General features: G+C 39.1%; 1 protein-coding gene across 4 annotated transcripts in view; it reads left to right on the top strand.

The window, feature by feature from the left end:
• The first annotated feature begins 11008 nt into the window (after window positions 1-11008).
• Window positions 11009-13740, top strand: part of ryr3 (ryanodine receptor 3) — a 94674-nt gene continuing 91942 nt past the window's right edge. For all 4 annotated transcript variants that reach the window (XM_079888081.1, XM_079888082.1, XM_079888084.1 and 1 more), the window contains exon 1: window positions 11009-11157. In XM_079888081.1, coding sequence (XP_079744207.1) covers window positions 11110-11157 — 48 coding nt within the window. In that variant the 5' untranslated portion in view covers window positions 11009-11109. The remainder of the gene's footprint in view (window positions 11158-13740) is intronic.

The following is a 13740-nucleotide window of genomic DNA, read 5'->3' on the forward strand; positions in this document are numbered from 1 at the left end:
CAGGTTACAGGCCTCGCCGGCCTTCCTGAATGTGAGCTCCTACATACTGTGAGCTTCCACTTACTGTGGTTATCAAGTTATAGGCCTCACCAGGCCTTCTTGAATTTGAGCTCCCACGTGCTGTGGTCGTTAGGTCACAGGCCTCACCGGCCTTCCTGAGTTTTAACCTTCCACAATTAGTGGTCACCAGGCTTTAGGCCTCTGCGGCCTTCCTGGTTATGAGTTCTTTCATGTCAGGTGGCAGGCCTCACCAGGCCTTACTGAATGAGAACTCCCACGTATTGTGTCTATCAGGTTGCAGGCTTCTTCTGGCTTTCCTGATTATAGGTTCCCACGTACGGTGGTTCCCTGGTTACAGGCCTCACCAGGCCTTCCTGGGTTTGAGCTTTTACATGTCAGGTTACAGGCCTCATCCGGCCTTCCCGAATGTGGGCTCACACATACTGTGTTTTAGAGTGATGAAGTACGTGCAAACCTTTACTTCATTCCTTTTTGGTACATACGTTCCGTACCTTTTTTAAACCATGCTTATGGTAAGTCACACGACTTATGTCTTGTGTACTTTCTAAATCCATTTTCTATGGTAAGGGTCATGCGCGTATCGCTTCTGTCCCTTCCTATGTGGCTCAGACCCTGGTCTTTCACTTCGGGTCCCATTCTAGATACGTCCTGTCGTCACTTTATTACGACAGACTTTTTGCTCTAGCTTACTTCCACATTCTGATGAGCTCCCACACACTGTGGTCACCGTGTTACAGGCCTCACCGGCCTTCCCGAGTATGAGCTCCCACATGCTGTGGTCGCCAGGTTAGAGGCCTCATCAGGCCTTCTTGGGTTCAGAATGGCTAAGTACATGCACTTTCTTTCATGTACTTTCTATTTTCATTTTTTATGGTAAGGGTTGTGCGCTGTACGCTTTATTCCCTTTCTGAAAGTGAGCTCCCACAGGTTGTGGTCCCCAGGTTATAGGCCTCACCGGCCTTCCTGTTAGGAGTTCCCACATGCTGTGGTCGCCAGGTTAGAGGCCTCATCGGCCTTCCTGATTTGAGCTCCCACATGCTGTGGTCGCCAGGTTAGAGGCCTCACCGGCCTTCCTGATTTGAGCTCCCACATGCTGTGGTCGCCAGGTTAGAGGCCTCACCGGCCTTCCTGATAGGAGTTCCCACATGCTGTGGTCGCCAGGTCAGAGGCCTCACCGGCCTTCCTGAAGGTAAGCTCCCACATATTGTGGTTGAATACAAGCTTCCCCATGTTGTGGTCGCCAGGTTAGAGGTCCTACCAGGCCTTCCTGGAGGTAAGCTCCCTTTAGGCCCTCACAGGCCTAGTAGAGAAACTCCCCTCGCTGGCAAGGGTTGTAAAGCACTATGCTGAGTCATACTCTCCAGGATGTCCCGTCTCTGAGATCCGGGCTGAGTGGTTCACTGCCTGCTTCGCAGTCCCTTGGGTTGGATGCCTTCCTAAGGCAAGTGTCCAGAGGCTCTGTCTTCGGACAGACAGGAAGTGGCCAGACTGTAGTGTCTTATGTAGTGACACCAGGTCAGGCCTGCCTGGTGGCATTTCAGGTGGCACGCTCCCCTGAATAGTGACTGGCTGGGAGTCCCTTGGGTCCCCTAGCCACACTCCCTAGAAGGGACCCCTTCTATTGGAAGCTGATGTCCTAAGCCTTTGAGCTGGCCCAGATATACCCCCCATTAACTATGTTCTGGCGGTTTCTTGGTTCATTAGCTTGGGTGATGACCGGTAGGGAGTGCTGTCACTGACAGCCCGATGTGACCTAAGGGTGAGTGGTTCCAGTGTTTTCTGAATTACTGGTTCGGACAGTTGTCACTGCCTTTGGGCATGCACTCCCCTCAGCATGGTGGCGTTGGTATATCGTTCCCCATAGCGTCATTCTGACGTAGTGTAGAGTTCCCTTTCGAAAGGGAACGTCTCAGGTTACGACTGTAACCTATGTTCCCTGAGAACAGGGAACGAGACACTACGTCTTCCTGCCATGCCTCGGGGCCTGCCTGCAACAGTCCCTTCAGACGATAGGATGTTGTCATGTGTACAAGGCTCCCCTTTATACATCCAGGTCGCGCGCTCATCATTCAAGCTGATGATGCACGGGCTGTCGCCGGTCAACATGATTGACGTGAGTTGATATTTGATTTCAGACACCTGTCACGCCTGAGGCGTTCCCCATAGCGTCATTCTGACGTAGTGTCTCGTTCCCTGTTCTCAGGGAACATAGGTTACAGTCGTAACCTGAGACGTTCTTTACGCCGGGCTATGACGTCATCAAATACAGACGACATCAGAGTCGCGCAGTTTAACATTGGTGTAAACATAACACTATAGTTTCATATAAAATGTAGGCTTATAATATAGATCCATGTACTTTTATGAAAAAAACAAACATTCAAATACACAAATACATTAAAATTGAAATAATACCGTCTTGTTGCAATGTTTTATGTAAATTAATATAAATCACAACACTTCCCATACAAAATGTATATAAAAATGTTGTGCATTTATAGTAGTCTAAATAAAAATAATGTATAGTGCAATTGTGTTTCCCCAGCATGCATGGTAATCATAACGGTCACATTTCTCCTGCACTTTAGCCTAACGTTACCGCACAACTAGCGAGCTACTTGACAACTCCTCTCCTGAGGTAAAAAATAAATAAAAAATAACAACACTGAATTACATCTCGACTCATGACCGGTAATCTCGATTTTACCTTATTACTTTTTGGAAATCGTGCTGTAATGTTGGCGGATAAATATTCTGTCCATTTTCTCTGTTCACATAAGTTACCGGTAACTTGACGTTAACGTTACTTGAACCAACCATTGTTGCCGTTTGCTTCTTTCGATGGCCGAAAAGTTACTCTGTGAAGTCACTACATCCAATGTCAGACGACGAAAAATGTCTCAATCAGGTACTAATTATTATTTTTATTAGATTTTTTATTTTTTTACAAAACTGTATAACATTAATTCTTGGGACTGTTTAATGTGTCCGACAGCCCCAGAACAATATTCCGGTTTATTGTAACGTTACATATGTGATGTGATGGTCACTTTTGATTTATCTTGGGAGTTCAGTTTTTATCCATTGTGATTAAACATTATTCTTGGTCAACTCTATAATAGCAGACATGCAGAGGTAAGTTAATGTCATTAGCTTCATAGTGTGAGTTATTTTTGTAAGCAGTGGACAGAACCCTGAGGGGAGTGATGCAAACTGTTGTTTGGTCCAGATACTGTAGGTTAATGAGTTGAGAGATAGTAGTGGGGAAACAAGCACATTGTCCTTATTTAAACTTCATTCTACTCTACGGACTGTTGGATTAAAATAGAAAAAAACAAAAAGAGGCTAAAAAAATGTCAATAGCTCAAACACTTTGTGGCACAAAATTTAGATTTGAATCCCTTTCAATTCATTAAGTGGAATTTGACTGAATTAGTTAAAATAAAGTTAGAACAGACTCACTTGTTTGCAACAAAACTGAAATAATTAAACTACCAATCAAAAATGTGGGGTCGTAAGGTCGTGGCACTCTCGTGAACTCACGTCAGAGGCCCACACGTTAGAAAATGAATAAGTCATTATTTTTGTTTGTTCTTGCACACAAAAAGTATTCTCGTCGCTTGATAAACTTAAGGTTGAGCCACTGTAGTCACTTGGACTATTTTAACAATGTCTTTACTAACTTTTCTGGGCCAGCAGAATGAAATTACATAGAAGCCTATGAAGGAGTGAGCCAGCTCTCAGATTTCATCAAAAATATCTTAATTTGTGTCCCGAAGATGAACGAAAGTCGTATGGGGTTGGAACAACATGAGGGTGAGTAATTACCCAAAAAATTATTTATGTGTATTTTTCATATTAAAGTAAAAAATATGCAATTTAGAATTTCATTATTTTTCAATTGAATTCAAATTTAAATTACTGCATCAGTTCAAATTCAGTTTGCATTCTCAATTGAATTCTGACACACACACACAGACACAGACACACACACACACACACACACACACACACACACACACACACACACACACACACACACACACACACACACACACACACACAAGCCATCAAACTCAAATCATTTTGTGTGCCTTTAATCTCATTTGAGGCTTGACTCATCTTCAGGATATCATTTCCTGTAAAGCTCAAGGGATTGGAACATTAACATTACAGTAGCTGTTGGGCTGCAACTGCTGCAACTGTGATACGTGAGAGTCTTAACACAATGCGGCAGGTAGCCACATTCTCACTGCATTTCTCTAGCATCCTGTATTCTATGGGGTCCATGCATTGACGACATGTCTAAAGGAAATTTAAATAAGATCAAAGCCAAGGAGTTTAGGCCTGTCATTGCAAAGTCAATACAGAGTTAAATAAAGCAATACAAATATCATTCTAAATAACCAATTTCACACAAGATTGATTGCACATCCACATGTCATGGTCTATTCACCGCACTTCTAATAACAGTTGATAGATCACAAGCCTGAGAAATTGGTTGACTAGCTTTACCTGGAACTGAGTGTCCTACAGCCAATAGATGAACAGGTGTAAGCCCACAACAAATCACACAATCTTATTAACTGATGTGTATTCAAACATATCTGGACTGAAAGAATCTCCCAAGAGATTAACCACAACTTCCTCATTCTTCATCCTTTTCCCTTTTTAGGCAAGTTGGGCATTACTTCAACAAGAGCAGGGAGATCAAAAGTCATCTACAATCTTTCATGGTAGGATGACTCATTTGCGTTTTAATGTTCACATTCCTGAAAACCTCAAGCACCACCAGTTAACAGACCACAGGCCCATAATGTTTCATTCTTTGACCCCTGAAATCATATGATCGTCTGCAAAATAAAGAAGAATTGAGGTTGACACAGAATGCCTTAAGGTTTTGGACGGGAAGTCTTCAGTGTTTCAGCGTCTCACCCGCGCTAATCTGTATCATGACAACCATCACAAGGTTTAGGTTTAGCATTCCTATCCACCTCAGTGATCACAGACTCTGTGAGGAGTAATAGCCTATGCTTTTCTGTATTCTTAACCCCTCCTCAATGTGTTTCTACTTTCAAAACACCTAAGTACCTTCAAAACATAATACTGAAGCTGAAGAGCATATATGTATATATTATAGACACACATACATCGATGAGCCAAAACATTATGACCACCTGCCTTATATGCTGTTGGTCCTCCGTGTGCTGCCAAAACAGCACTGAGGCATGGACTCTACAAGACCACTGAAGGTGTCCTGTGGTATCTGGCACCAAGACATTAGCAGCAGATCCTTCAAGTCCAGTAGGTTGTGAGGTGAAGCAGCTATGGATCGAACTTGGATTGGATTGAGATCTGGGTTATTTGGAGGCCAACTATTCCTGAACAATGTGTGCAGCCTGGCAGGGTGAATTATCCTGCTGAAAGTTGCCGGTTTGTGGTTTGTCCCTCCTCAGACTTCTGTTGGTAAAATCTCACCACTGCTGACTGGGAGTAACACACAAGCCTTGCCATGACCCAGTCGCCTTGGCATAACAATCTGGCCCTTTTTAAGTCGCTCTGGTCTTTATTCCTGCCCATTTCTCCTGCATCCAACACGTTAGTTATGATAACTGATTGTTTGCTTACCATCTAATCTACCCAGACCTTAATATGTGGCCTTGTTGCGAGATGATCAATGATATTTGTTGGTCATAATGTTTTGGCTCTCCAGTTTATATACTGTGCGTGTGTGTGTGTGTGTGTATATATATATATATATATATATATATATATATATATTAGGGGTGTAACGGTACACAAAAATCACGGTTCGGTACGTACCTCGGTTTTAAAGTCACGGTTCGGTTTATTTTCGGTACAGTAAGGGAAAGAAATGCAAACATTAAACTGCAGGTTGTTTATTACTATAAACTTTTTTTAACAATTTGTTTACACTTTTTTAAACACTTTTTAATAAAATATAATAAAATAGATATAAAATTTAAAAAAAGAATAAGAAATAAAATAATGCTGCAAAGTTCTCCACTAAATAAAATACTCTCAGTCTCAAACCAATATCACATAATAAAATATAATGAAAAATATAAATAACTATGATTACAGTGCAGCATTACCAATCCCAGCTTGTAGGCCTGCTCATATTTAAAAATTAAGGCTGGGAATCGATTAAAAAAAAGAACCAATTTGCTGTAATTAATTGCAATTCCTCCAAGCTTGTAATCATCAATAATTAAACTTATAATCACCTAATTAAATGAAACATGGGGAAAAAAGGAACAGAAAATAGCCCTATATTAAAATAATATTAAGCATAAATATATCAATGTATTATTATTTTTCAATAATCAATCAACATAATCAATTTAAGATTTTTTTTTTTTTCACTTTTTTAATAATTATCAAAATAAAATATAGTCCAAAGCTATAGTAGCCTACGAAGCTATTATTACCAGAGCATGTGATCAGAGCAGGTCATTTTACCATTGTTGCCAGCATGACTATACCAGCTCAGCAAACAGAAGTGTACTACTGAGAAATTTCACCTTATTTGAGCGGACTTTGCTTTTCCAGTGCGTGATCGGTACATGATTGGAGTGTTTGGGCCGTTAACGACAGAGCAGAACGCGCAGCGCAAACACGGACTCGAACATTGAGCAGAGAGCGCAGCGGGCCGCGCGCGCGCGGAACGGAGAGTGCGGCGGCGCACACAGAGCGGAAAAGCTTTTTTTCGCCCTGCAGTTGATTTCATTGGTTTAGGTTACAGTGACGACGGATAAAACTTTAGAATCAGCTGCAGGGAGGGATTTGCGCTGAACGCGGAGACTTCCGCCACTTAATATGTTCGTGTGGAAACACGAAAATGTACCTATGTTCCGCACACAAAATATTGCATTCAGTCATTCGGTACACACGTGCACCGAACCGAAAGCCCTGTACCGAAACGGTTCGGTACGAATACACGTACCGTTACACCCCTAATATATATATATATATATATATATGCATGTGTGCGTGTATAAAGTGTGTATAGTGTATAATCTCTACTATTCAAAAGTTTGTTTGGGGTTAATATTTTTTGTATTTTTGAAAGAAGTCTCTTAATCTCACCCAGGCTGCATTTATTTGATTAAAAAATACAGTAAAAATATTAGGCAAAACTCTATTTTGATGGTCCCATTTAGACATTCCACTGACTATAAGTAACTTTGCAACTACTTCAACTTATTCTTATAGTCAACAGAATGTCTAAAGAGGACCATCAAAATAAAGTGTAACCAAATATTAGTTTAAAATATGTTCATGTAAATAAAATAAAAATTAAAAATGTAAATATGTTACATGTTTCTTATAATTATTACCGTTGAAAACACTTGTGAACACTTGTGAAAACTACCGTTCCACATCTGTGGAAACCCTGTTTTTTTTTTTTCAGAGCATTTTTTTTTTCAGGAATCTTTGATGAATAGAAAATCTTTTGTAACAATAAGAATGTCAACTGTCACTTTTGATCGATTTAATGCGTTTTTATTAAATAAAAGTGTTAATTTATTTTTGTTAATTTAATTTGCCCTGTAGAAATGAATCACAGGCCAGTACTAAATATCATGCATTTCATGAAATGGTTTTTATCATAAAAGTGAGAGACAGAAGAACAGAATCAGAAAGTGTTCTTGAGGACAGAGAGATCTCGTACCTATAGTTGAAGAGGTGGGGATGGTTGTTGTAGTGGATGGGGTCCAACTGACACTCTGCTCAATGACTGTTGATACAGATCCATTATAGGTGCTCGTTTCTGTGCTGCCGGATACATAAATCCTGTCGTAGTCCACTGCATCCCCTTCAGGTAGCGGCAGAATACGATATTGCGGCAGGAGCCTGGAGGTTTGTGAGGACAGACGGGATAATGGTGTGGATACTGTGTCCAGACTTGTTGATATTGCAGAGACATCATCTAAAGAACAGAAAGAAATGTTCTTCATTCCTCCTGATGTTATATTTGTTTGCTTAAATTCTTTGCAGAGCTCCAAAGGGAAACTCTCCATGTGACTGTCCTTATGCAAAAACCCACCTGCGGTTGAGGCATGCGTGCTACCTCTCAAACAGTCTAAACTGGAAAAAACTTGATGAATTATGTTCTCCACTTCGACTATTTTGTCTCTCACTCTGGACGTTGCTTCCTGCTGCTCCATTCCTTCATTCCCACACCGGTACAGTTGAATCATGTCTGTTGTTTTAGACTTCTCTTGAGGGCTATGCTTAGTATTCTTCATCCGATGTAGATGGTGTGTCTCATCTGAGTCAATTTCAAATCCATTTTCATATTCGGAGTGCTCACTGGACAGATCTTCCTCAAAACTCCTTGAATCCTTAGCTATTTCTTCATTTTTCAATTCAGCCGGCGTCCTGGGACATTCATCCTCGCATTGCCCCTTTTCATTTTTCAAAACTTTGAGTGAGAGTGGTTCAGTAGTGCTCATGGGCATCCTCCTCTCCACATTCACCGAGCTCATCATCCACAATTTCTTCTCTTTCCGCCCTCTGGAGGCTTTTCTCAGGCTTTTAGGAGAGATGATGAGCTTGTGCTCCACGCTGCTGGTGCAACACAGATCCACTCCACTCCCATGGTCACTTTCCAAGTCTGAATTCTTGTTCCCCTGTTGATTTCCCATTATAGTCTCGGCTTTGCAATCCGCACGTAGATCCAACAGGTCCTCATAAAGCAGCTTTTTTTTAACTTCATTTGTCTCATCAAGACCCTTACGCTCAGTCTCCGACAGTCCCACCTCCTTCATGCCAGAACTAATCAAAGCTTTGCCCTTAAGAGCTGCCCTTCTCTTCGTTACGGAGCCCGGACCGTTAATGACTGGGAGAAACGTACTTATCTTCTTGTTTTTCTCTCTGATTGTTTTGTAAAGCTGAAGAACAGTGCTGGTGCCCTCATTGACAGTCTGCTTCCTTATTAGAGTGTTAACCATTATGACGGTCTTTCTAAAAAAGAAATGATCCCAATGAGTTGCAAATAAATGCTGTTTAAACTTTCTACTCATTAAAGAATTCTGAATTTCCTCAAAAATAATAACTGTTGATAATAATATAACTAATATTAATAACTGTTTCTTGAGCACCAAATCAGCACATTAGAATGATTTCTGAAGGATCATGTGACAATGAAAATTGAAAATCAGTTTGTTCACCACAAATCCGAGTAAATATTAAATCGGAGTAATATTTCACAATATTACTGTATTTTTGATCAGATAAATGCAGCCTTGGTGAGCACAAGAGACTTCTTCCAAAAACATTAAAAGATCTTACCAACCCCAAACTTTTCAACGGTAGTGTATATATCATTTGATATAATGCCAGTAATAGTGGAGAATTATTTCATACAACATGAATGATAAAGACATGATTTTACGCCCAAGAATGGACCATGGGCGAATAAAAAAATCTTCTCAGACATTTCAATTAACTTTACACTGATTTTAGTTCTGACTATGGACTATCTGCATTAATTTAACAGTTGTGTCAACAAAGTAAAACATTTAAGTTAAGAATTTGCTATAAACAGGTTGCAAAATAAAGCAAGTAAAAGTCTTTATAAAATCCACAATAAAATCCATAGAACTTTAATTCTTACCAGCATAATCCTCTGGCTATACTTCACTGTATTCATTCGAACTGTAGTCTGTCCCATGAGTCTTTCCTGTATTGTCCCCTCTGGCTGTGATTGACACATAACTGTCCAATCAACACTGACTTGAACAGGAATTATCCAAATCCAAGATCTGAGGTCAATGTCAAAGTATTCTGTACAAAAATAGATAAATAAAAACAAGCAGGAATGATACAGATGGGAGAGGTATTAATTGGGCAGGCAAAGGTTGGAGGCATGATCTAGCAGGGGTAATGACTGATCACGACAGCCTGTTGGCACACAAGAGCTGCGCTGTGAATCCAGTGACTGCAGTTCAGAGTTGGCCGCCAGAGAGAGCTGTTACCCCAGAATTTAATCTAGAGACCCAAGTGACCCAAGACGACGTGAATGTAACGCGTGTAAACAAGTACTTAGTATTATGCCCTGTCATAGGCAAGCATTCATATAAAATCAGCATCTCATATTTATGATGCAGTCATTAATGTCTGTTTGAATGTCAATTGATTCCATTTTATCTTTTTTTTTTTTTTGAGTTGACTGAATAAACCTGTATTTGCTAGCCTATTTTATTGTATTTTATTTAGATACATTTTTTTGTTTTTACCCGTCACATTTTTTAATGGTGTGTGTAGGCTAATAACGCTGTATAGACTATTGTATGTAGCCTAATTATACCAATTTCAATGAAATTGAAAACAAAAATATTATTCAATTTTATATTCTGCATGTCATTATTATTTGTTATTTTCATTATTTTAGGCACCTTATCGGTTTTCCTCTCTTTTCTCTTCTTCTTCTTTTATTTCCCTGCACTTTTTATTATTATTATTAATGCTTGATATTACAGCCTATATGTTATGTAAAATAATTATGGCAATTAAGTAGGCTACCTTTAAAATTGAAGAATTCATTTTTTTTTTTTTTTTTTTTTTTTTAGCTACCAAAGTGCATTAGAAATACAGCAGAAATAACATTATTTCTTCATGGTCGTATCGTCATAGATTTTGGTAAGCTTTATCTAAGTATAATGCAATTATTTCTTTGTTTGGTGTGTTTGTAACACCGTCCCAGTGGCTTTAATTAAGCAAAAAAAATAAAAAAAATAAAAGCTTATACAGCATAATTCCTTCTCACATTCATCTGCTTTTAAGATACGTTTAATATTGCAGCATGGAGAGTATTTTTGCATGCTGACTTAACCCCCCCATATTTTCCGATTGACTGGAAGATCGCAGGTGATGCAGATGCGCTCGTCCTCGTGGTGGCATTGAGACACTGAGTGACAGCAGCGGCAGTGGGCTTGCCCGCTCTCCCTTATATGGCTGTGGATGGAGCGCTATGCTAATATCGGCAGGACAGGAGAAGCACCGCTCCGCTGCCTGCTGTCAGTGGTGGCTTTCGGAGTCTAGGCAGGCTCTTCTACAGCCATGGCCGAAGGTGGTGAAGGGGAAGATGAGGTCCAGTTCTTACGAACTGTAAGTAAAAACACGGTCTTTTTTTGCAAATGCAATATTGATTTTTTTTTTTTTTTTTTTTTTTGCGCATTGTTGATGATTAATTACGATAAAGACAGTGTAATGCTGAGACATCAAAAATGTTGGCTTGTACTCCGGGTTTAAAGCAACGCTGTTGGGCTTTTCTCAGTGGTCATATTGATTTATTTTCCGTCCTTACGCATATATGATAGCAAGGTGTCATGTTAGCAGTTATTTAAAGTATTATTCCTTTTTTGGAACTTGAGTCAGGTGCGAGTTTTCGCTCGCGACGCACCTGTAGTCAACGCACGTGAATGAGAATTCAATGAGCATCAGGCAGGTGCAAGGACAAATGATGTTTATGCCACTTTAATTTTAGCGAGAGGGAGATGTGCATGTCTGTCTGAAAAGATATAAATATGTGTTTTGTTGTGTTGCAATGGTCTAGAACGCTACAACAGAGGATTTAATGAGCGCGCGATTGCTAAATTAAATCATTTGGCGCTCGTGCACTGGTTTTCGATCTTAAATTCTGCAGTATTTTTCATTCCATAAAGAAGTGCTCTGTTTGTGTGTTCTCCCGCATGCGATTACATTTGATACGATCCTCTCACCTTCTTTAGGACTTTTCTATTTCTGTGGTTCAACGCAGATAGGTTACATAGATGCCATGACGCATGGCAGTTACCTGTGTAAACGATATGATAGGATAGGAATCTGTGGTGTAAATTACTTGTCACACTTTGTTAGTTAGTTATGAAAATGAAGAGGCGGTTGAGTATATGTTTTGAGGACTGCTTAGTATACTTTAGAGGATGTTACAAATAGGCTACACTCATAATTGTCTTCTTTATTATCATTTTTCTGCACTAAAACTGTTTGGGCAAAATATATATTTTAAATCACAAAGATCCGATACTTGTTGGGATAGTCACAAATCTCTACTCAGGCATTCAAGTGTAGGTATCACCGTGTGTCCTATTTGGCGTTCTGTACTTCTACGCCATTTTGCAGTATAGCACGAATAGCATTTTCACATGATAAGTTTGATTTGAGATGACACTGCCTTTCTAAAACTCACTCTGCCATAGTATTAATTGTTTGTAGTGTAAATGAACAGTGAATAGTACATAGTTTGGGATGCAATTAATGATATATTTGTCCGTTTATTATTTTTTTAACAACATGTTGAATATTCTGAAAATTATACTTTTCAATTTCAGCAACTAATATCTTAAACTGTGGACTGCTGATCATTATAAAATTTGCCATATCAATACAAGGTGTCTAGATGAGGCATTGTACCAACTGTTGTGATAACCATTCACAAGGCTAAGCTAATTAATATTTTTGCAAACAGCACCAGAACCCTTCTGTCCATAAATCTAAATGTCATGGTTTTTCCATTTCTGCAAAAAAAAAATCTTTAAAAAAATCTTTAAAAAACAAATTTTTCTCATTCTAGGCTGTTCGTCTGATCGACACAAATAATAAAGCTACCTACAGACACTTAAGATATAAGACATAAGAACTTTGGTTTATTTATTAATTTAGCATATGTGGACTGATACTTTTTTTGAAAGAATTTGGCCTATTATGAATGATTGGCAGGGAATCTTGTGAGAACAATGTCAAAATATCCAAACTTCACAAAACTTGGTAGACATGGACAAAAGGGCATTCTGAGAGTACTTGCCAAATTGCTATTTTGAAATCAGAACAGTTTCTGATGTGGCTTTGGTAATGTTCCTGAATGGTAGTGCTGCAGGGACACAGCATTCATGAAATAGTAAATTAGGACTAGCCTATTAAGACAATTCACAGTTTAGGTTAGGACACAGTGCTTTAAATAATGCATTTATGCATGTATATAGCCTACTATATATATATATATATATATATATATATATATATATATATATATATATATATATATATATATATATATATATATATAAACTGTTTGGGGCCCCAGTTAGAATTTTTATATAAATTGTGTAAAATATGTTGTATCGAGTTATGGTTTTGAAGAATTTGTGTTAGCATGGTTGATATTTATCATCTATCATTTGCATATGCAACATCAATCAAATCCATCACACCAATTTATTGCAGTCTGTTATAGCATCTTGCATTAGGCAGGTGTGTGACATCTTACGTCCCTGTTAAAGCGTTAAAGTGAGAACTCTGGCAGTGAAGGTTACAATCTCACTAAATAGGGGACATTAATGCACTCTAGATGTCTGTGAAAGGTGCCCCAATTCTGTCTTTGCTGTTGGTTGGCTGTGTACACTGCACACAAAATAGCAGTTGCATGGTTTTCACACCCCAGTTGCTGGTCATTTTATGCATCAGGATGTAATCCCTTCTCTTTAGCTTATTTTTGGTAGCGAATAGTTTGCTCAGACAATCAAGGCAATTTACTCTTAATGACATCAATAATTGGCAGCATGGTTACGCTATAATAAATAAGTGGAGATTAATTTCTCAGGGGAAAACATAATTACTATAAATTAAATAGTAAAAACACAAAGAAACAATAAATCAAAAACTGTTTCACAGGTTACCCAAACTCAGATGATC

This window comes from Squalius cephalus (genome assembly GCF_949319135.1).
Source record: "Squalius cephalus genome assembly, chromosome: 12".
Classification (NCBI taxonomy): domain Eukaryota; kingdom Metazoa; phylum Chordata; class Actinopteri; order Cypriniformes; family Leuciscidae; genus Squalius; species Squalius cephalus.